The sequence below is a fragment of the Myotis nattereri genome (genome assembly GCF_964212035.1).
Source record: "Myotis nattereri genome assembly, chromosome: 12".
In the NCBI taxonomy this organism is placed as follows: domain Eukaryota; kingdom Metazoa; phylum Chordata; class Mammalia; order Chiroptera; family Vespertilionidae; genus Myotis; species Myotis nattereri.
The window spans coordinates 66256367-66279770 of record NC_138087.1 but is presented as its reverse complement, the minus strand read 5'-3'; the positions used below and the strand labels follow the sequence as shown (position 1 = coordinate 66279770).

The 23404-nt window shown below is 39.6% G+C and overlaps 1 protein-coding gene across 2 annotated transcripts in view; it reads left to right on the top strand.

Annotated features, from left to right (window-relative positions):
• FKBP15 (FKBP prolyl isomerase family member 15) overlaps nucleotides 1-23404 on the top strand; it is a 54054-nt gene that overhangs the window by 21521 nt on the left and 9129 nt on the right. The window contains exons 6-21 of one of the 2 annotated variants that reach the window (XM_081102997.1): nucleotides 200-298; nucleotides 1539-1688; nucleotides 2575-2643; nucleotides 3219-3365; nucleotides 5779-5933; nucleotides 6395-6452; nucleotides 10827-10934; nucleotides 12856-12958; nucleotides 13650-13759; nucleotides 15516-15630; nucleotides 16963-17072; nucleotides 17362-17469; nucleotides 17881-17975; nucleotides 18791-18893; nucleotides 20185-20356; nucleotides 21951-22087. In XM_081102997.1, the coding sequence (XP_080959123.1) occupies nucleotides 200-298; nucleotides 1539-1688; nucleotides 2575-2643; nucleotides 3219-3365; nucleotides 5779-5933; nucleotides 6395-6452; nucleotides 10827-10934; nucleotides 12856-12958; nucleotides 13650-13759; nucleotides 15516-15630; nucleotides 16963-17072; nucleotides 17362-17469; nucleotides 17881-17975; nucleotides 18791-18893; nucleotides 20185-20356; nucleotides 21951-22087 (1839 nt within the window). The remainder of the gene's footprint in view (nucleotides 1-199; nucleotides 299-1538; nucleotides 1689-2574; nucleotides 2644-3218; nucleotides 3366-5778; nucleotides 5934-6394; nucleotides 6453-10826; nucleotides 10935-12855; nucleotides 12959-13649; nucleotides 13760-15515; nucleotides 15631-16962; nucleotides 17073-17361; nucleotides 17470-17880; nucleotides 17976-18790; nucleotides 18894-20184; nucleotides 20357-21950; nucleotides 22088-23404) is intronic. The other variant, XM_081102998.1, reaches the window with a different exon arrangement.

Genomic DNA, 23404 nt, shown 5'->3' with positions numbered 1-23404 from the left:
ATCTTGGAAAGGACTCCTGGCTGCCTTCTGGGAATGTAGACTGAGGGATGATATGTGGAAGGTGGGAGGGAAGAAGAGAGTTCCCTGATATCTCTCTTTGGGTCCACTTTAGTCACAGCCCTTCTATCTGAGTTTAGGCAGTCAGATTTATCTTCTGTGCTGTCTGGTTGAGTTATGCCAACATTTCTCCTTTCCCCAGGTTCGGCCCAATAACTATAGCACCTTTTATGATGATCAGAGACAAAACTGGTCCATCATGTTTGAGTCGGAAAAGGCTGCTGTAGAGTTTAATAAACAGGTAATACCATCTTATTCTTTCTGTGAAAAGCCAAACACTAATATGAATTTCATTTGATTTGAGGAATATAAATGGAAAACCCATAACCTGCTAATACTTTGTTAGTGGACCAGCATTAAAAAACCACTAAATTTGTCACTTGAGCTTATTGTATTTCAGGGAAATAATAGGAATACTTGATTCAAATTGCTTAAAAATGAGACTTTAAGAGAAAAAAGATTAAATGTTGTAAACTTAGTTCTTTATAAAACATTTCTACACCCTAGCCAGTTTGGCTCCGTGGGTAGAGTGTTGGCCTGTGGACTAAAGGTCTCAGGTTTGGTTCTGATCAAGGGCATGTACCTCGGTTATAAGGGGACTAAGGGAGTTAGGGTCCTGGTCAGGGTTGTGGTCTCTACTGATTGGTGTTAGGGTAGGGAGTAGTTGATCAAGGCATCTGGTCTTGATGTCAGCCATGGCATTACTTCACCTGGCTTCGCTGCTTTTCTGGAGCTGAAACACAACTGAGCTTAGATGTTATCTTTAGTTTCATTAAAACTCTGGTCAATAGACCCGAGGCTTTGTTCCTAAGATTGTTTGCTGCTGACCAGAGCCTCATTGTGTTGAGGGCTTAATGATTAAGGAAGTGGATGTGTAAGGGAAAATGAGGTGATTCAAGGTGCTGGATGAGGCCAGTGTGAATCAAAAGGAAAGAAAGGAGATAGGTCATATTAAAGAAACAACATTTCTGCATGGTTACTGTGTCTTTAAAAATGCTTTCAGTATATTTTTTTAGAAGCTCCCTTTCTTGCCTACATTCCCAAACACTGAAGCAATAAATCAGTATGGTAACGATAGCTAACATTTATGTGTACTCACTGTTACTTTCCAGGCCCTGTGCCTAGTCCTCTGCTTGTGTTAGTTCAGTCTTCATAACTACCCTAGGAGATATGCAAAGTTTTTGTCTCCATTTTACAAAAAACCCTATGAAATAAGGTTCACAGAGGTTAAGTCATTCGGCCAAGATCACAAGTTAATAAGTGGTTTATTAACTCAGATCTGTACTCAGACTGTCTGACTGCAAAGCCATACTCTTAGACACTTGAATTCCTGGCAACATTCCTGACTGTGGAATGGTTTACTTCTAAACATGTAATCTGATTTGTTAGTGGACGCCATGATGTGGAAAAGAGCATTAGCAAAAATGGAGTACATAACTGAGCTTAAACTAAGTTTGTGCTGTTTCGATTTTGTCTCCCAGGTGTGCATTGCCAAGTGCAACAGCACCTCTTCCTTAGATGCAGTGCTCTCACAGGACCTCATTGTAACAGAGGGCCCTGCTGTGGAAGTTGGAGATTCTTTGGAAGTGGCCTATACCAGCTGGCTCTTTCAGAATCATGCTCTGGGCCAGGTGAGAAAATGTCCCCTGGAAGTCTTTTTGTAATTTAAACAACAGGAGGGCTGTTCAGATGTAAGGTAGTATTACTGTGAATGGCTGCTGTTGGCAAATAGAAATGGTTTAGGAGCCCTGCTTTAATTCCTACTGTTGCTTTTGGGGCATAGGCATGAAATGTTAATCTATAAAATCTGCTCAGTGAGTGCCACTCATTACTTCTACTTAGAGAAAATGGAAACCAGTTTCCCAAGTATTATTTTTGGTAGTTATTCACATGTATGTCTTATCCTCCTATATCAGTGTTAAACTTTATATTCTTACGGGATTAGGTCTTAAAACTTATTTTTAGACCTTTCAATTGTTTCTGTCTTTCTTATAGTACATACTATAAATAGGTTGGACTTGTTGTCTTTTACTATTTTTAAGCCATCAAAAGCTTATGGTATGGTATGGTAGAAAGAACTTTAGACTGTGAGGAAAAAAGTAGATTCAAGTCTCAATTTTATCATAATGTAACCTTGTTAAGTCTTTTAAACTCAAACTGTTTTTTTCCCCCATTGGTGGATGGAAGTTAGAGGTTAGTGACAGGATAGGTATCAGCATCAGATGAGATAATTTATTTTAAAATTCTTTATAGATGAAAAATGCTTTTAATAGATAAAGTTACCTTTTTTTCTAAACCTGGAAAATCAGTGCCCAGAGATATTCTGTGTGATAATATCCTTTAGCCATGATGTGATTCCATCTTTTCAGCTCTCTTAGGAATTAATTTCCAGTATATTTGACATTTCCTATTCTAGAAATACTGTGCCTGGGTATGTTTAGTCAGTTGCATATCATAATGATTATTATTTTTTAAATTGTCTGACCTCGTTTATCATTTACTTTGATCAAATTGCAGGTTTTTGACTCCACTGCTAACAAAGATAAGCTGCTTCGCCTGAAATTAGGATCAGGGAAAGTCATCAAGGTAAAGGCTTATCTGTGTTCTTACATGGTTTTATCAGTTGCAGTAGGTTTAATGTAGGTTAAGTTATGGAAATTTTTAACCTAGATATCTTCTGAGAGTTTGGAAAAGCTTGGGTAAAAAGAGGGGGACCCCAACTGGTGTGGCTCAGTTGTTGACGGTCGACCTATGAACCACAGGAGGTCATGGTTTGATTCTTGGCCAGGGCACAAGGTTATTTTGGAGGTTATGAGGTTATTTTGGAGATTAAACAACATAATGCAAGTGAGTCACTAGCCAGAGTGTATGGAAAAATATGTTTAATAAATAATTACTTTTATTTATCTTTTAATGCCATCCTATTCCAATTTCTCTCATCATCTGAGATAAGTATATTTCATCCATCTCTGGATATGCCAGCTTTTTAGAAGCAGATATTCTTATAACCAATGGGGAGATGGGACGTTAGTTGAACTTGAGCTCTCCCGAGGTCCAGACCTAAAAGTGTGGATGAGTGAAAACTGATGATCCTATACGTAATTTTTTCTTTCGAGGAGATTTGTGTCTGATGAGCTTTTCCCCTCTTCTGTTTCTTAAAGGGCTGGGAGGATGGAATGCTGGGCATGAAAAAAGGAGGGAGGCGGTTGCTTATTATCCCTCCAACCTGTGCTGTTGGCTCTGAAGGGGTAATAGGATGGACTCCATCAACGGATTCAGTCCTGGTATTTGAGGTGGAGATTAGGCGGGTGAGTGAATTTGTGCTATGCTGTGCTGATGAGTCATCTTTGCTGGTTAAGAAAAATGAGTAAATATGTTTGGGAAAACCAGATTCTGAAGATTTGTATCCTTCCTGGCTTTCTATTCGGAGTCTAGGAGAGGTCGTGACTGAGCAAATTACTTCTCTATACTAACCTTTTTATTTTGTCCTTAAAATAGTGATTTCTACCTAAAGTGCATACTTTTTGACTTAGTAATTCCATGGCTACAAATTTATCTTATCAATTTATTCTCATAAGTATATAAAGGTCTCTATAGTTGAGAGGTATATAAAAATAGATATATAGTTTCCTCCTTCTGCCATATTGTTTGTAATAGTAAAAAACTGGAAACAACAAAGTGTCCATTATTAAGAGACTGGTTATGTTTTTCTTTCATAGAGTGGACTTTTATGTAGCTCTTAAAGAATATCCAAAATCTATTGTTAAAGAAAGAAGTTACAAAACAGTATGGATAGTATGGTCGTGTGTGTGTGTGTGTGTGTGTGTGTGTGTGTGTGTGTGTGTTGTTATTAACAACTTAACTCTTAATGGTTTTTCTATCTGGAAAACAATTTTCTAGAACTACTAATAAACAGTAAGATAATATTTTTAAAAAAGGAATGATCCTATGTGATTTTCTCTGGAGAATGGAAATGGAGTTCAGAAAGGTTTACTTTTTTACATTCTACCCTTTTGTACCATTTAAAATTTTTGTCATGAATTTATAATTTTTGTTATGGAATTTGTAACAAATTATCGTTAATTAAATTAGCACTACTCTCTTCCTCCCAAGGGGGGAAAAGACCTTTGTTTGCTTTACACTGTGATTGTTAGGTCCAAATGTGATTATGTTTGTGACCATAAACTGTGAAATACAACAAATAAATACTATGATATCTTTATTGTAGCCATATTCCTGCTACCACTGAGAAAGAATATGCTTTTCTTCTCAAGGACTCTTCCCTAACAGTGTCCAGTTCTCTGGGGGCCATTTCTGCCCTCTTCCACTGACAGGCTTCCAGCTGCCTTTTCCTCAGCTGCTAATAGTCTCTCAGTTTTCCTTTGAGTTTGAGGAAATCGTGGCTGGTGATAGATAACAAACCAATTTGTATCCATCAAGACTGGCATTTTGTAAACATAAAAATAATTATTTTTTTTACCAGTAGTCTAATAATTTCAAATTGACATGCTTATTAAATTGTCAAGACTGAATCAGAATGATTATGCCCTGTGTGACAAAAGTGTTGAAAAGGATTTATACACTCTGTGTAGAGTATAAAGTAGTTGTTCACCCTTGCTGGTGTGAAATTTAATGGTATATATCAGAAGTCTTAAAAATTAGCATACCTTGCCCTGGCCAGTGTGGTTCCATGGTGGGGCATCTACCCACTCACCGAAAGATGAGGGGTTCAATTCCTGGTCAAGGGCAAGTACCTGAGTTGTAGGTTTGATCCTGGCCCCAGTCGTGGTGCATGGGGGAGGCAACCAATCGATGTCTCTCACATTGATGTTTCTCTCCCTCCTCTCCTCTTCTCTTCTGGTCCTCCTGCTCCTCTTCCCTCCCTCCCTTACACTCTCTAAAAATCAATGGAAAAAATATCTTCAGGTGAGGATTAACAATACAAACAAAAAAATTAGCATACCTTTTAACCAACAGTTTAACTTCTGGGAATTTATGCTTTGGAAGTACAGGTTGTCCCCAAAACATGTATACACACTTTAACAACAGACAGCTCACTTTTGAAAATGAAATGTATTTTAATAAACTCAGCCTTTATAATTATTCAAAGTGTATGTATATTTTTTGAGGGTACACCCTATATTTAAGTTATATGCAAATATGTAGATATATTGTTTGTGATAGAAAAAATTGGAAATAACTTGAGTGTCCAATAGCTAGGAATTGGTGAAATATATTTTGTAATACCATAGATATTTATGATTTCCCAGCATTCTTTGGAGATTTATTTTTTGTACATAATAGTAGTTAAGGGCATGACCCTTGAAGTTAGACATACTCTTCAGTAGTTAAAACTAACATTGTAGATCATTAATTTAGTAACATGGAAATAGGTTAATATATCAGTAAGTGAGCAAAGCAGATTGCAAAACAGTATGGCCCCATTTTTGTAAAAACACACATACGCCCCCCCACACACACGCACATAGATAAATGTGAAATACTACATCTAAAATTCTAACAATGTTATTGCTTAGTGGTTGGATTATAGATGATTCTTGTCCCCCCTCCCCCCTTTTTGGCTTATCTACATGTTCTGGTTTGTCTGCAATGAAAAGATTATGACTTGTGTAATGAAGAATAAATAAGTAAAATGCAAGGAGGATGGAGGGGAAGGGGTGCCTTTTGGTGACCTGTTTCACCTGTGGGTTCTTTCCTTAGGTGAAGTTTGCCAGAGATTCTGGCTCTGACGGGCAGAGTGTTAGTTCCCGGGATTCTGCCGCCCCTTCTCCCATTCCTGGTGCTGACAGCCTACCTGCTGATCCTGTTGTGTCACCACCCACATCGGTGCCTTTCAAGTCAGGGTCACATACTGGGTTTGTATCAAGCTCTATTTGTGCATAAAAATTATTCTTAGAGAGGTTTAGAAATAGGGGTATAGTTGAAAACTAAAAAAAAAATTTAAATAACTTAAAAATGTGATGAGGAAAATGGGAAGATACTTGCATCATGTTTTTCTGACAAAGGATTAATATTCATAGTCTATAAAAGCACTAACTCAGATATTTAAGAATGCCTGCTAAACCCTGGAATAAAATTGGTTAAAAGGCATAATCACAAAGTACATTTTGAAGGGAAAAAAATGTAAATAAGCATTTGGATAGAAAATTATTCATCTTCACTAGCTTTCAGAGCTTAAGCAAACTAAAGAGTTAAATTTTTGTTTTACAGCTATAAATTGGTAAACATTTTCAAAAACAATTTATTTATCAGTATAATTTGGACTTGTGATTATGGATTTTGTTTTCATCTCAGGATATGTTCTGCTTGCTTTCAGGGAGCCGACACTTCGTATCAAATCTAATTCCCTCAGTGAACAGCTTACAGTAAATACAGTGAGTATATGAATCTGTCTTCCCTCACCCCCAATTTGCTGAAAAGTTTTCATGTATGGGTAAGGATAAAAAAATGTTGAGAACTGTAGATGTAGCTGGAAATTAATGGTTAATTTATTCATTTCCCCTTACTTCTGCATAGACAGACTTGGGTTCAAATCTTTATTCTTATAATCATGTGGCCTCCAGAAAGTTATCTAGCTTCTCTGATCCTCAGCTTCTTTATTATTAAAATGCAAATAATTCTCACAGCCTCCTTACAGAGTTCTTGTAATGACTAGAGACACGTTTGTAAAACACTAAGCTCAGAGCCTATTTATAGTATGTCTTCAATAATCTCTCAAGAGATTTTTCTGAGGTTTACATGAAATAATGCCTATGGAGTTTTAGTATTATATCTGGCATATTGTAAAAGTGCATAACATTAGCTTACTATTATTGTAATTACTACATATTGTAATTACACTACATGTCTACATATTTTCATTCTCAGAGGAATTCTGTCCTAATTCACCAGCTAGTTGACTTTGAACAGGACATTGGCCTCTGTGTTTCCCCAAATGTAAGATAAGATCAATACACTGTTATAGTAAAATTTGGATTTGAATAGCTTGAAGGAGGATGTACACTAGTTTGTTGCTGCCCTGCCTGGTTTGTGATGGCATCTGAGTTTGCTACATGTGGATGAGATGATAACTAAAGTACTTCAAGTTCTAAAGTTCTGTGACCTTCACCTACCATATTTGGAAACAAGATGATTATGTGGAGTGAAATTGATAAGTGATTTCTCTATAACCCTAGTTTACTTATTTATGTTCAGCCCAAAGCAGGAATTATTAAGCAAATAATTGATCTGATATGTGTAAAAAGTGATCTCCTAAACCCAGAAGGTAAAGCCAAAGAATCAGAAGAAAACTGAACAACAATTATAATTTTAGATTTTTAAACAATCACAAAAAATTGTCCAGTATTGGTTCTATTGTGCTTTCTAAACATGGCTACTTTTATTAACTATTTCTAAGTTTCAGTAACCTTTAGTATACTAGTGATCTGCCTTTCTATTTTTTTTTTTCATTACTTTCTTTTTTTTTTTTTTTTAATTTTTTTTATTGAGTTTTTACAGAGAGGAAGGGAGAGAGACAGAGAGTTAGAAACATCGATGAGAGAGAAACATCGATCAGCTGCCTCCTGCACATCTCCCACCGGGGATGTGCCCGCAACCCAAGTATGCCCCCAACCGGAATCGAACCCGGGACCCTTCAGTCCGCAGGCCGACGCTCTATCCACTGAGCCAAACCGGTTTCGGCCTGCCTTTCTATTTTTTAAATTGAGGCAAAATTCACATAACATAAAATTAACCATCTTTCTCTATTTTACATTTAAATTTTTTAAAATATATATTTTATTGATTTTTTTACAGGGAGGAAGGGAGAGGGACAGAGAGTTAGAAACATCGATGAGAGAGAAACATTGATCAGTTGCCTCCTGCACTCCCCCTACTGGGGATGTGCCCACAATCAAGGTACATGCCCTTGACTGGAATCGAACTGGGGACCCTTCAGTCTGTAGGCCGATGCTCTATCCACTGAGCCAAACCGGCCAGGGCTACATTTAAATTTTTATGTTTTGTTTTGAATAGGTAATTACATTCAAATAGTATAGTTAGCAAAACAATATAACAAGATATACATTGAGAAGACTCATTCCCACCCCTATCCCCATCTCACTACTCATTCCATCTCACCCCTCTTAGGTAACTGCTTTTATTAGTTTCTTATATATTCTTTTAATTTTTCTTTATGCAGATGCAAACAAATTTTAATGTGTTTATTTCTCTCCCTTTCTTCCACAAAAATAGCATACTGTATATTATCTACCTTGCTTTTTACATATTATAATATACTAGAGGCCCGGTGCACAAAAATTTGTGCACTCGGGGGTGGGGGGGTGGGAAGGGGGGGTTCCTCAGCCCGGCCTGTGCCCTCTCGCAGTCTGGGACCCCTCGGGAGATAACGCCCTGCTGGCTTAGGCCTGCTCCCGGGTGGCAGAGGGCAGGCCCAATCCCTAGGTGCAGCCCCTGGTCGGGCTCAGAGCAGGGCCGGTTGGAGAGTTGGGGCGCCGCCCCCTGTCATGCACAGAGCAGGGCGGATTGGGAGGTTGCGATGCCACCCTCAGTCACGCTCAGGGTAGGGCCGATTAGGGGGTTGGGGCACCACCGCCCGTCACACTCAAGGCAGGGTCGATGGGGAAGTTGTGGCGCCACCCCCCGTCACGCACAGAGCAGGGTCGATCAGGGGGTTGAGGAGCTCCCCCCTGTCACGCACAGAGCAGGGCCCATTAGGGGGTTGGGGAGCTCCCCCCTGTCATGCACAGAGCAGGGCCCATCAGGGGGTTGAGGAGCTCCCCCGTCACTCACAGAGTAGGGCGGATCAGGGGGTTGGGGCGCCGCCCTCTATCACCCACAGAGCGGGGCCGATCAGGGGGTTGGTGCGCCGCCACTCTCACACTCAGGGCAGGGCCGATGGGGAGGTTATGGCTCTACCCTATCACACACAGAGCAGGTCCTGTGGGTTGGTGGGGGGCACCGCACCCTGTCACACACAGAGCCGCAGGGCGATCAGGGGGTTAGGGAGCTCCCCCGTATCAGAGCAGGGCTGATCAGGAGTTTGGGGCGCCTTCCCCTGTCACGAACAGAGCAGGGCGGATAGGGAGGTTGTGGCCCCGCCCCCTGTCACACACAGAGCCGCAGGGCAATCAGGGGGTTTGGGCGCTGCCCCCTGTCACACTGATCCCAGTGCCGGGAGGGCTCTCGGCTCCGCTGATCCCGGTGCTGGGAGGCCTCGCGGCTCTGCTGATCCCGGTGCTGGGAGGCATATTACCCTTTTACTATATAGGATAGAGGCCTGGTGCACGGGTGGGGCCAGCTGGTTTGCCCTGAAGGGTGTCCTGGATCAGGGTGGGGGTCCCCACTGGGGTGCCTGGCCAGCCTGGGTGAGGGGATGATGGCTGTTTGCAGCTGGTCACACACCCTTCAGGGTGGGGGTCCCCACTGGGGTGCCTGGCCAGTCTGGGTGAGTGGCTGAGGGCTGAAGCTCCCCACTGCTCCTTTTTTTCTTTTTCTTTTTTATTCTGGGCCAGCTTTCGCTCTGGCTCCAGCTATGAGGACTCTGCTGCTGAAAGCAGGTATCTGGTTTGTTTGTGTTCTATAATCGAAACAATGTATAACTCCAGCTCTGAGATCCCGGCTTGCTGAAAGCAGGTTTCTGGGTTTTGTTTAGCTTCTATATTTGTTACAATGTTTCAAACTGTAGGCTCAGAGGCCAGCAAGGCAGGCGGGGAACGTTGGTTTCCTCTGTCACTGAAGCAAGCAAGCCTCATGTTAGTTTCAAGCTGCCTGGCTGCCGGCGGCCATCTTGGCTGGCAGTTAATTTGCATATCGCCCTGATTAGCCAATGGGAAGGGTAGCGGTTGTACGCTAATTACCATGTTTCTCTTTTATTAGATAGGATGTAATGATATCTTCCCATATTAGTGTATACAAAGTTTTCTCATTCTTATTTTGTCTCTAGATCATAGTATTCTATTGTATGGAGTCTTCTCTTGACAGATCCAACATTTTTTTATTATGCATATCCATAAGTTAAGGAAAAAATGAGCACATACTCTCAGTCCATGTCTATTTACAGATTATATAATGAAGTTCTGTCAATCCTGTAAACAGGTTTATTATCTTGTTAATGTAGCTTTAAAATAATTTAAAAATAGAGGTTATGATAATTTTTCTGTGCTCAATAGATCACCTTATGTACTCTCCACTGAAGGCTGTACTTTGGACCAGTTAATCGATGCATATGCTTCTAGCACAGGGGCTAGTGTGTAGTCAGGGTTACTACACTAGTATGTAATATGTAGTTAGTGCCAAGTCATAGTTAAATGAACCCAAATTTAGAACAAAGAGCTCCTGTTTCCTTCTCTCCCCACATCTCTTCTGAATATCTATCTACTGAATTTTCCCCAGACTTTTGAGAGGGTGCAATAATCTAAAGTGCCTCCTTCTTTTAATCTGTACTTTATTTTTCATCTGTAAAATGAGAATAATTATGCCTGGTGGGGAGACTTGATTGAAATGAAGTAATACATATGAAACCACTTTGTCCAATCCAAATATATAGGGAATTATTTTTACTGTTATTATTATGTATGACCCTTGTATGTTTCTAGGCCAGAAAATGTTCTCATTTTCTAGAAGAGATGGTTTCAAATAGATATGTCAGGGGGACTTGTTGAGTATGATACAAGAGCCAAAGACATAGAGTTAACTGAAGGTAATGAACCTTGATAACAGTGATTTTTATGACTTTCCTGTCTTTATAGAATCCTGATACAGTCAAGGCCAAGTTGATCTCTCGGATGGCTAAAATGGGCCAGCCCATGCTGCCCATCTTTCCACCACAGCTGGATTCCAATGATTCAGAAATTGAAGTATGTTCCCCTGACTGTATTAGAATGACTAGTGCAGAAGTTGCTATCATTTGTTCCTTTGGTTGAAATTAGCTGCTTTTTCTGCCTCTAGCCCAGAATCATTATTTAGAGAGTTTGTATTCAAAATGAAACAGGTTGTTATCGGTACATGTGTTTCTATTATGGTTGCAGTTCCTCTGAGAAACAGAAGCAATTTCATACATCTGCCACAAGAACTGAGCATTTTAAGTAGGTAATTTAGCCTTCCATCGGAAACTCTATTGCCAGTAAAAATCACTCTGTAGGCGTCATGATGCCCAACTCATGAAAGATGCTCAACTTGTATTTGTTGATTTAATGTTTGGGCCCTCTTGGGAAATGGTGGTCTTCCCACTGATGTTATCTATACTGAAGATAACACTGTTGTGCCTTTTGGCATTGTATGTGGTGTGATTTTTTGAAGTTCAAGAACTTTGTTGCAATCAAATCAGTTTTTTTCCTTTATGATTCGAAAGCTTTCCCAATCATATGTGTTTTTAAGAAATACTTATTATTTTACATTAAATATAAAATTTTAATCCATCTTAAAATTGTATGATATGAAATAACTTAATTTTAATTTAATTCTTTTCTCATTGGTTGGTTCTTTATTGATGAAACCATCCTTTTTCAATTGAAATGCTTAATAGAGATTGATTTTTTTTATTTTTTGATGTAAAACATAGAAAAGATCATATTCCTAAGAAAAATTTTCCAAAATAGCTTTATTTTTTATAACTTTGTTTTATCTCTTTTTGGAAAAGTGATAAGTAGATTTAACACTTAAAGGAGAGATTTCTGTTGTTATAGGATTGATTTTTATTTGGTCTCTGGAAATGAAATTTGGACTGGATCATATTCTTATTAAAAATTTCAAGTGCTACTTATTCATTATAGAATAATTTGAATTATAAAGAAAAAAGAAACATATTTGATAATAAGGGCATTCTTCTATATATATTGCTGTGTAACCTGATTTTTTAACTTAGTGTCATGTCATAAACATTTGTGTTAATATCAATAATATAAATAAGGTAAATAAATAAAGCAAAGCATTATTATCTTTAAAGGCAACCCAGTGCTCTAGTATATTCATTTATCATAATTCCGTTTGCTCTGTTGTTAGACATTTAGGTTAATTTAGAGCTATAGTGATGTAAAAGTGAGATGCTTTTCCAGAAATGCTTGATATATTTCTGAGTATGTCAGGAACAAGAGGAAGTATCAAATTAAAAGAGTGAGGTTTCAGCCCTTGTGTAGCAAAGCAGATCACAGTCACTATACACTGTGCCTCAGGTTTTTCTTTTCCTTCTCTAAATAAGGAAGATGTTTGTAAGATACCTTTGTTTAGAGTTACAGTAGAGAACAACAGTGCTTTGACTTTTATGAAAGGAAAGAATGGGGAAAAACACTCTAAAAGTATATTCTCCCCCAAACATTATGGTAATGAGATGCAGTGGACCCTGGTCTGTTTTCATTGGGTACCTGCAGGTCTAGGGAGATTATTTAGCAGGAAAGAAGAGGCTGGCTTATTCCCTGGGTTTCCTTGCAAGAGACCCCTCTTCTGTGGGAACAGATAGGTCAGGCTTAAGGTCACTGCTGTTTTGGTAAATGAAATGTTCTGGAGAGCAGTCAGTTTAGCTGCTTCAAATAATAAAACTTAAGCAACTTAGAATGTGTGAAGAAATTATATTCAATTATTTGATAAAATTTACAGGGAGAGGGATTTTACTCTATTACATAATACATTGCTTTCTCCCCACAACCCACACCCCGAACTCTTGCCTTCCTACTTGCTTTTCCTTCCTCTTCTGTGTTGTAAGCAGGGTTAGGGTGGATAGCCAACCTTAGGCTTCAGCTAAGGACTCATACATAATAACGAAAACGCTGGTGCCTGTTTCAGGAAGTGAATGCTCTGCGAGGAGCTGGGCACCCCATGCCGCCTCCATCCATTCAGCCCTCTCTTCAGCCTGCGCAGCCAGTGCTACCACAGGTTACCACACACGGTAAGGAAACCCTCTGTGACTCTGGCCTTGAATTGGGTCGGCACCAAAGTTATCATCACTGTTCTTTATATTGTTAGGCTGCATTGTTTCAGTACTGAGAACTGGGCTAGAATGTCAAACTTGTCAGTTCACCCCTGAGTAGGGCATTTTCAGACCTGGTGGTGTATTGAGTCTGCTTCCTGTGTTGCATTGAGAGTTTTGGAATTATGCACACAGCTACTGAGATATCTCCCTCTGTGTAATTCTGCGCTTCCTGTCAGCTGACGGGATTGTCCGTTTGAGTCAAATGGCCCTGAGAACACCCACTTTCGTTCCACTAGCCCCGTGGTCGGCAAACTGCGGCTCGCGAGCCACATGCGGCTCTTTGGCCCCTTGAGTGTGGCTCTTCCACAAAATACCATGTGCGGGCGCAAGTACAGTGCGATTGAAACTTCATGGTCCATGCACAGAAGTTGGTTTTCGGCCTGGGCGAGTCTATTTTGAAGAAGTACTGTTGATATTTGGCTCTGTTGACTAGTTAATGAGTTTGCCGACCACTGCACTAGCCCATAGCTGAGACTCCAGTAGAATTGGTTTTAAAAGATTAGGTGAGGAAAGTGGTCAAGGCTGAAGCCCGAAGGTTTGTAAGGTGCTACTTTGGATTCACACAAGCAAGGGTGGGTAATGGTGAAAACTTCTTGCTTTATCTTAGCACCTCAGCCGTCTGTTTCTGGACTCCAAGCACCCTCTGCTGCCTTAATGCAGATTGCACCTCTCGATTCCCACTCCTCAGCTGTATCTGCAAATTCCCAGTCCTTTCAGGTAATAACATTTAAAAACCATGTCATTTATAATCTGTAATTTATAGTGGTCCAGTCAGTCTTTTTTCTTCCTGCACAGTTCATACAATAGCAGCTCTCTATAATCAGATTATAGTTTTTCCCCTTCCTGAACCACCACTTTTTCATCCCTAAACCAGTCAAAGGATTACGTGCCTTATGGGTTGTTTTAAAGATTAAGTGCAAGAACAGACAAAGCATCTGGTTCAAAGCCTGGCACACAGTCAAGGCCCAATCCATGATTGTTTCCTTTTCACACATGCCTAGCAGAGAGATTCACGTCTCCTGTATTCTTTTCTTTGAGACAGCGGATAGGCTGAGATTCTGTACTGTACTCAGCACACCCACTTTTGTTCCACTAGCCCATAGCTGAGACTCTAGTAGAATTGGTTTTAAAAGATTAAGTGAGGAAAGTGAGGATATTGTGTTTATCCCTACTGGCCAAAGTCAGCACAGTAATTGTAGGTTGAGGGTGGAGGTTGCAGAGAAAGTTCAGCTGTACTCTGGTGTCCAGCTAAAAGTGACTCCTTAACGTAGGTTTTTTCTGTTTTTACAGAAGGCAGTGGCAGCAGCCTGTCTGCCTCTGCTGACTGTTTGCCAGGATAGTGGACGCTTTCTTCTACTCCTGTACCTTTGATGGATGAGACATACTCCCAATGATAACAGGGGCTCACTTCCTTGGTGATTCTTTTTTTTTTTTTTTTTTAAATATATTTTATTGATTTTTCACAGAGTGGAAGGGAGAGGGATAGAGAGTTAGCAACATCCATGAGAAAGAAACATCGATAAGCTGCCTCCTGCACACTCCCCACTGGGGATGTGCCCACAACCAAGGTACATGCCCTTGACCGGAATCAAACCTGGGACCTTTCAGTCCAAAGGCCGATGCTCTACCCACCAAGCCAAAGCGGTCAGGGCTCCTTGGTGATTCTTAATGGAGGGGTGGAGTGATGGTGGACAAGATGTATCAGAATTGAAAAAGTCCCACTTGCTTTCTCTCCACTCCCTGATGGAGAATTATCATCCCATAGACTAATATTTTTTAATATGTAATTAATGGGTAGTTATATATCTGAAGTTATATAAGCTTAATTTCTTTAATTCAAAGAACAGTAACTATCATCATCAAAATGACAGCTGCTGTTTGTTGAGCATTTCCTATCTGCCGGGCACTTAACTTATTAGCTGTTAGGAACATTACCTATGCATCACTACATTTCGTCCACACAACGACCCTAAGAAGTGGTGTTACTATTTTCATTTTATATTTGAGGTGACTGAAGCTCAGAGGAAAATAGAGCTCTTGGTTACACAGATAAGCAGAAGGTAGCAGGAGAGAGGCATCATTTGGAACCTGGTGCGTTTAGTTTGGCATCTCAGGGAACAACTCTCCTTTTACCTCAATGGAAACTAAGCAGAGTTGTCTTAGTTTTAACATTTCTTAAACCCAGGCCTGATGGCTGAGATATGAATTCCTACTTAATCAGATCGTATCACGAGAGGACTGAGGAGTGACCTGACACCTTTCCCTCCCTTTCTAGGTAGGACTTCAGTGACCGGGTTACAAAGCCAGTGCTCCTGCTGCAGTTCTTAATACCAGACCCCCATCTCATCCATCTCCAGCTTCAATAAGTTGGAATCTCCTTCTAGCTTGTCCACTTGATTCTATCAAAGATAAATTAAGCAAAAAAGAAAGGCACAAATGTTTGTAAACCAGCTGTAACTTGGCATTTTCTCAGCCCTATGCAGGTATGCCAGCCTATGGTTATCCCCAGGCACCAACTGTCACCTCCCAGCTGCAGCCCGTTCGACCCTTGTACCCAGCACCACTCTCTCAGCCTCCCCATTTTCAAGGTAGGTAGTTTCCCATCATATTTTGCTGTGCTCTTCTTCCTCCCATCCGGTTTTCATGTTTACTCCAATAGATCTCTGCCCTATTTTTCTTATCTTTTTAAAAATAGCTTTCTCGAGGTATCATTTAGAGACCATTCAATTCACTCATTTAAAGTGTATAATTCAATGATTTTTTTAAGTAAATTTACAGAGTTGTGCAACTATCACCACAATCCAATTTTAGAACATTTCCATCATCCCCCCCCTCCCCCCCCCCCCAAAAAAAACCCCTCATCTCGCTTTCTGGGTTTTGTTTCTTGCATTTTTTCCCCAGCCCTTTTTCAATTCCTCTGTCAGTGTGGCTCTGTAGAATTTATTAAAAATAGCAAAACATTGGAGGAAATTGGGAGAGAGCACGATGGCTGTTTGTGGATGTTCAGTATCTCAGCTGAAAGCTGATCTGTTAAAATTTTTAAATTATGAAAATAATATACTTTTATTAAAAGTCCAAATAACACAAATGTGAAAAGTACTGTCCTCCATCATTAAAACCCCCTGACCATAGGAAACTGTTTTTAACAGTTACTTAGGTAACTTTTCAGGTATCTTGTATGCATGTACAAGTGTGGTTGTCTAGTGTATAAAACAAAATAAAATGTAAACAGCTGGGATGGTGTTCTACCTTCTTGCTCTGAAGCTTGTCTTTTGCGTAATGATCATCTTTGCTATTAGGATAGTGGTTGGAAGAACAAGTATATCCTACAACATAATTTATGGGTTTCCTGGATGCAACCTTTGTCTAGAAACCCTGTCCCTTCTCCATCCAAGAAACCATGAAATCTGTCATCTCCTCTGTATAGTTACCATCCCTCCCTCCTCTCCTTCAAGAGACATGATTGTGTCTGTGTGTCACCAAATAGTTAATCTTGATTTTCTCTGTGGTCCTTTTGTACATTCTGTTGTAATGATCTGTTTACATGTGAGTCTCTGCCCACCAGACTGTGAGCTTGCCTGGGGTAGGACCATGTTTTATTAATTGTTATATCCCTGGTACCTGGCACGCAATTGGATGAATGGAGAAACAATCTGAGCTGCTAGTGCTATTGCAGACGGAAGTGAGCCTACTTGTGCCCTTGGACCAAGCTGTATCCCCTGGTGCATTTTGCAGGAGCATAACCTGGTTATTGTTAGCAGCCTTTTGGGTCTGTCTGCTCTACATCTTCTCCTGAAGTGTCAGTACAGGATTTTCTGGTGTTTAGAAATGTTTCTTTCTTTCCTCTGCTCATGGCTTTTCCTCATACAATGTCCTCTACTCCAGTTTCGTAAGTTTCTTTTTTACTTCTTTCTCTTTAGGATCTGGTGACATGGCTTCATTTCTCATGACTGAAGCCCGACAGCATAACACTGAAATTCGAATGGCAGTCAGCAAAGTGGCTGATAAAATGGATCACCTCATGACCAAGGTGCCTGTCAGGTCGGGGACTATGTTGGAAATGGATACAAGCAGGGGTACCCATAGGGAGCAACCAGGGCTGTAGGTAAACTCTTTCTTGGTTTCCTGTGTTCATAGTAGTTATTTCCCTAGAGGATATTTATTATTTTGGGATCCAGTTAGCAGAAGAAAGCTCTAGTTTATATTAGAGATTATCTCAGAAACTCATTAGCCCCCGCAAAAAAGGGGTTCTATCTTGGGTATGTTATATTTCTCCACTTAGAATTTTCTCACAAAGTCGTTCTGCACCCCTTTTGTAGGTTGAAGAGCTACAGAAGCATAGTGCTGGCAATTCCTTGCTCATTCCTAGCGTGTCAGTTACAATGGAAACAAGAATGATCATGAGCAACATCCAGCGAATTATTCAGGTAAGGTGATCAGAAACAGAGCATAGCCTGGAGTCTTGCCCTGTTCTCTCCCAAGACTTACTACCCTTTAAAACCTCCACTCCGGAAATGGAGAGCATGTGATAAATGCCACACTGAGGTGGGAAATTCTGGAAAATCCATTACGGCTTAATTCGGTCCAAGTGACATCACTATATAGTCAAGAGGAAACATTTCTCTTTGAGCATATTTCAGAATTTTGCTTTATTTTCTAGCCATTTATATGTTTAATCTATTGGGCATAGTGATTTGTATTCTTCAGGTATAAGTTGTTTTAAGTATTTTATAAGTTTTTTACCTCAAAATATGTAACGTTGCTGTCCAAGTTGATTCCTTTTATCTGGCACTTTTCTCTTAAAAACTTAAGATATACATCATACATTTTGAATCCAGGAAAATGAAAGATTGAAGCAAGAGATCCTTGAAAAGAGCAGCCGGATAGAAGAACAGAATGACAAGATTAGTGAACTAATTGAACGAAATCAGAGGTAATGACAGGTACGGGGCACTAGCTAGGATGGACAAAAGGGTTTAATTTGTAAATGCCCAAGTTAAATAAACGTATCTGTTTAGGGCAATTTATCTGTATTTCTCCTACTTCTGTTTCCTGCCTGTCATGTGAATTATTGCTTGTTTTCTGGGAGGCGTTTCAGTAGAAAGAGCTCAGTAGGCTGTGATGTAAGGCAGACCTGTGTTTGAATCCCAGCTGTGCTCTTCGTTACCTGCTTTAGGTATTGTGTTTATTCCTACTGGCCCTAGTTTCCATGAAAGTGATGCTAATACTCAGAAAACTGGTATCAACTCTTCCTTCTCTGTGTAGGTTGAATCTGTTTAATCAACCAGAACCTCACTGATTTCCGAGCATTTTGTAATTTTTCTAGATCCTTTTGAAGATTTGAGGGTGGGTCAGGGATACATGTCATGGCATATAGTGTTTCACTTAAAAAAATCATTCTCCCATATTTTTCTTCCTGTCTCTTGTCTCTCACATGGAAGGGGGGCAGGGAGGGGCTTTCTTTTCTTCCCTCTTGCAGCCTTCTTACTCCAGTCTCTTTTGCCTTCTCATCCCCTTCACCACAACACACACCCTTCCAATTTCTCTTCTCTTCATTATACAAATTCAAAGCAGTTCACCTCCAGCCCAGGTTCCGACTCCAAACTTGATTGCAGCTCTCAGGGAAAGAAAAAGCTTTTATATTGTTCATGAAGGTAGAGAGCAATGTTGTGAGGACTGAATGTGTGTTACACCTGGAATACATTTGATGCTTGCTAAATGTTTTCTTTTTCCCTATTTATTTCATAGGTATGTTGAGCAGAGTAACCTGATGATGGAGAAGAGGAACAACTCACTTCAAACAGCCACAGAAAACACACAGGCAAGGGTATTGCATGCTGAACAAGAGAAGGTAAAGTCACTGGGGAGAGAAAAGCCGAGATCAGGATGTGTAGAGCTCAGGAGTGGTCCTGTGTACGTAATTACCAATCTGCTTTTCAACAGAATTTTTCCTCTCATTGGGAAGAGAACTAGAAATCTTCCAATAGATTTTAATATGTCCATCATCCAGATATCTGTTAATATACTTTGCAATAAGTTGACTCAGAAACAATCATTGATCTTAGTAATTTATGAATTATACAGCTTATTACAAACTAAATTTATTCTGTTGATAAGAAAGTAGACAACTGTAAAAATGCATGGAAAGTATAAGAACAGTAATGGTAGTAGCAGTATGATAGTGCAGGGAGATGGTTCAACCCATAACTACATTGCTGTCCAGAAAGCAAGTTTAGTCATGAGAAGAGCAACTACTTACTGCCTTTCCTGTTAGCTCATTTCTAATTTTTATAGGAGCACATCAGTTCAGGTGAGATTAAGGTGGTATTTGTCACTTGTTTTTACCATTCCTATTTATTGACATTCTTTTAATCATAATTTTCTTTATCACTCTTAATACACAGAATATCATTAGAGGGTTTTCCAGATTAGATTTTGCAACCAATATTTTACTTCCGTTTGTCTAGCGCAGAGCACCATTTAACATACATCAAACAGTCAAAAGTTGAAGCATTCCCTTCTTTTATTAGCTCTGTTTTTCTAAGAACCCCCAAAGCAGTAACTCTCATGGGGCTGATCTTTACATTATAGTACTACTGGTAGTGCAGTACCACAGGGGAGAAATTATAGTTGATTGCCATTGAAGACATTCAGTTTAAATTTCTAAATTTCCTCTTTTATTTAAAAAAATACATGTAGAAAAGTTAGGAAATGGTAGGAATACCTTTTTTTCATGTATCAGATTGGTGATGTTTACCAATAGGTTGTGACTGTATCCAGTGCTATTAATATTCTTTGACAACACCATTCAGGATAGTTGTCATACTTTGCTTAATTAAGCTCATTTTTGAGCATTTTATCTTTTCATTCTTTTCCAACTACATACAATGCTACATCAAACATTCTTGTAGCAACATTTTTGTAATCTTCCAAAGTATTTCCTAAGGACACATTTCTTCAAGGGAATTCCTGAGTCAGACACTTTGTACATGTGAAGGTCTGATTTTAGTTCAATGCAGATTGAAGGTGGGATTAGCTCCCTTTCTACCAGTGCAGTCAGCATAGAGTATGTGAGGCTGGGTCATCACTTAGAGACGAAGAACACCCATTTTAAAGTTACGTCATACTTTGTTACTCTTTAGGCCAAGGTGACGGAAGAGTTAGCAGCAGCCACTGCACAGGTCTCTCACCTGCAGCTGAAAATGACTGCTCACCAAAAGAAAGAAACAGAGCTACAGATGCAGCTGACAGAAAGCTTGAAGGAGACAGACCTCTTCCGGGGCCAACTCACCAAGCTGCAGGCCGAGCTGTCAGGTGTGTCCTGTGTAGAGAGGGCTGGGACTTTGACCATTTAAACTTAAGGAATTAAACTATTTCCTTCCTCTCAATACCTTTGGCATAATGCTCATGAAGTTTGTGAAGACTGAGCCAAAAATTAAGGTGGGCCAGTATAAACCTACATAAAGGACAACAAAAGAACTGACTATGCGTGTAGAATTGACCAGTGGCCACAGTTCCGCTTTGTTTGAGCCAAGTGTTGGCCTTCAATACCTTTGGACTTAGAATTGGCCTCGTAGGCCTGGACGTTAGAGTTGCTCTAACTCTTGACAGTGGACGTTTTTGAAAGAGATGCTTCCTGTACTGGTTGCCTGTTTCCTGGAGAATAGATTGCAGCTCTTTAGCCAGCACTCAGGGCCCCTCCGTCTTGGCTTATTTCCCATTATGCTGCTCAGTTCATCCTGGCTCTACTCTTCAGCACATCTGTAGTTCTTGTCTTGCTTTGTATCCATGCTGTTCTCTGGATTTGGTGTGCCGACCATCACCAATATTTGTTCCCATTTTTTCCCCAACATCTGCCTCTTTCAGAAGATTTCCTTGTTTTTTCCCTACAATATTTGATCTTTTTAAAAATTTTTTTTTCCTCAGGCATCATTACCACCATTCTCACATGTTGCCTTTGATCAGCACTATTTACATGTATGTTTTCCCCTCTAGAATGCAAGCCCCTAGAGGGCAAGGATGGTGTCTCACTCATATTTGTAAAGGCCTTTCCTCCAAATTAGTGTTAATTCAGTGCTCAAAGGTGGCACAAAGGTGGTGCTCAAGCCATGGTGACTTGGGTACAAGATTTGGGAAGACCAGCATGTTGACACATCCACCTCAGTGTATAGAAACAAATGTGGAAGACACAGATGGGACCAGTGGGTGAGCTGGAGCCGCAGCAGAGTGGGAAAGAAGCAAACTTCACTGCCTGGTAGCTAAAAAAACCAGTGATGTCAGCTGGTACAGTGATATCTTAAAGATAAATCCCTTTTCTTTTAGAGCATAACCTGGGTGCACATGAGAGATAGGCTTAGATTTAAATGTCATACAGATATCTTCTTTTCTGCTTTTGTGGTGCCCTATGACAATTACCTCAAGAGTTCCATAGGGTCTCAGAAGTTTTCTAAACAAAATAAATGATGCATTACATTTTTAAGAGATATTTCAAATAGCTTTATTTGAGAAGGCAGATTTTGAAAGCAAACTCTTGGTAGAATATCCCAGCTACCAAGAAACTTGAAAATACTTTACCCAGCCAGTGAGAAAGGGCTGGACCAATACCAAACAGATCTGGCTAACGTGCTAAGACAGTGGCTGTAATGGAATTGTGGGAGTGATATATTTTTAAGGTGGCCTCTAACTGCTTGGAACTTTCCCGTTTTGTACGGGTTAGTGGAGAAGTCACTATATGGCTTGATGAATCTGTGGCTGGTCAGTGAGGTGACAACTGAAAGGACTGAGGCAAAGATGCTTGTGTGGTAGGATTGGGAGATGACACAGTGCAGCTTCTCAGAAGCTTCTGGGATGCTGTATGCATGCTGTAGCTCTGGTTCTGCAGCTAAGTGTCTCTGCTGTTACATCCCAGAGCTCCAAGAAACCTCTGAGCAAGCACAGTCCAGATTCAAAAGTGAAAAGCAAAGCCGGAAGCAACTGGAACTCAAGGTGACAGCGCTGGAGGAAGAGCTGGCTGACCTTCGAGCTGAGAAGGAGTCTCTGGAAAAGGTAAGTTTTAAAACTGAACTTTCTCTGTTGAACCCCAGTGGCCAGGATTAGCTGTTTAATACACCTTTTTACTTTCCTTTTAAAGATTACGATAGTATTCAAATAAGACAGAAAAGTATAAAATTAAAATAAATTTTATCTTAAAAAATAAAATTTTTCTTTTCCCCCTATCTAATCTCATATGTTAGAGGTAGCTATAAACAATGTGTCCTTCTGGTTTGTTTTCTGTGTGTATAAAACACACACACACACTCACTTATACCTGCATACACATAGCTACACTGATGATCATGTTTTAACAATAATGGGGTCGTATTTAATGCTTTTTCACAACATTGTGGTCATTGTACTAATAACAATGAGAACTTTCTCATTCTTTTTAACTGCTGCATAGTCTGCTTTGAGGTGGTACCATAATTTACTTCACTATTCACCTATTGATGGATATTTATGTTTCTCTTTCAAGCATTGCTACTTTGGACATCCTTGTACTATATAACTATTTTCACAAATTTATTTGAGCATTCCCCCCATAAAATAGATGGTTTGAATTAGAATCGCTGGATCAGAGGAAATGCTACACATCTAAAGTTTTAAAATAAATATTGCTAAGTTATCAGAAAGTAGAGTGGGCTGGCTTACATTTCCAGCACTATGTGCATAAACCATTTCCCCATCCCTTTTTCAAACCTGCATATATCAAGTTTTTCTAATCTTTATAGTCAGATAGGTGACATATGCTATCTTGTTTTAACATGTATTTTTGTTAGTAGTAAAGCTTTCATATATTTAATACCTATTTGTTTTTTTCTGTGCCCTCTTTCCTTTGCCCTCTTTTCTATTATAATATTTGATTTGTAAACACTATTAAGGGTATTAATCCTTTGCCAGTTATAGATGCCACAAATATTTTTCTAGTTTTCTGTTTTTAAACTTTATAGTATCTTTTGTTGTGTTAAAATTTTAATATCAGGGTAATTTCAACCCCATTGAACAAAGTAGGCAAATTTCTGTCTTCTCTGTTTTCTGGAATGGTTTAAATATAAAAAGAACAAACTATTTCTGAGGTTTCAGTAAAACTCTCTAGTAAAGAAAGCCCTTTTGGCCTAGTGCCTTTTAGAGGATAAATCTTTAGGCTCCATTTTTTAGTTTCTTCTATGATTTTTATCAGTGTGTTTGTTTTTTTAACCAATTAATTCTGATTTTGTGGATGTTTTCAGTTTTTTATTGTTATAGATCCTTGTAGCACACAGTCTTTATGAACATGATTTATCATTTCCTTAAGATAAATTATAGTTTGTGGAATTTCTGGGTGTG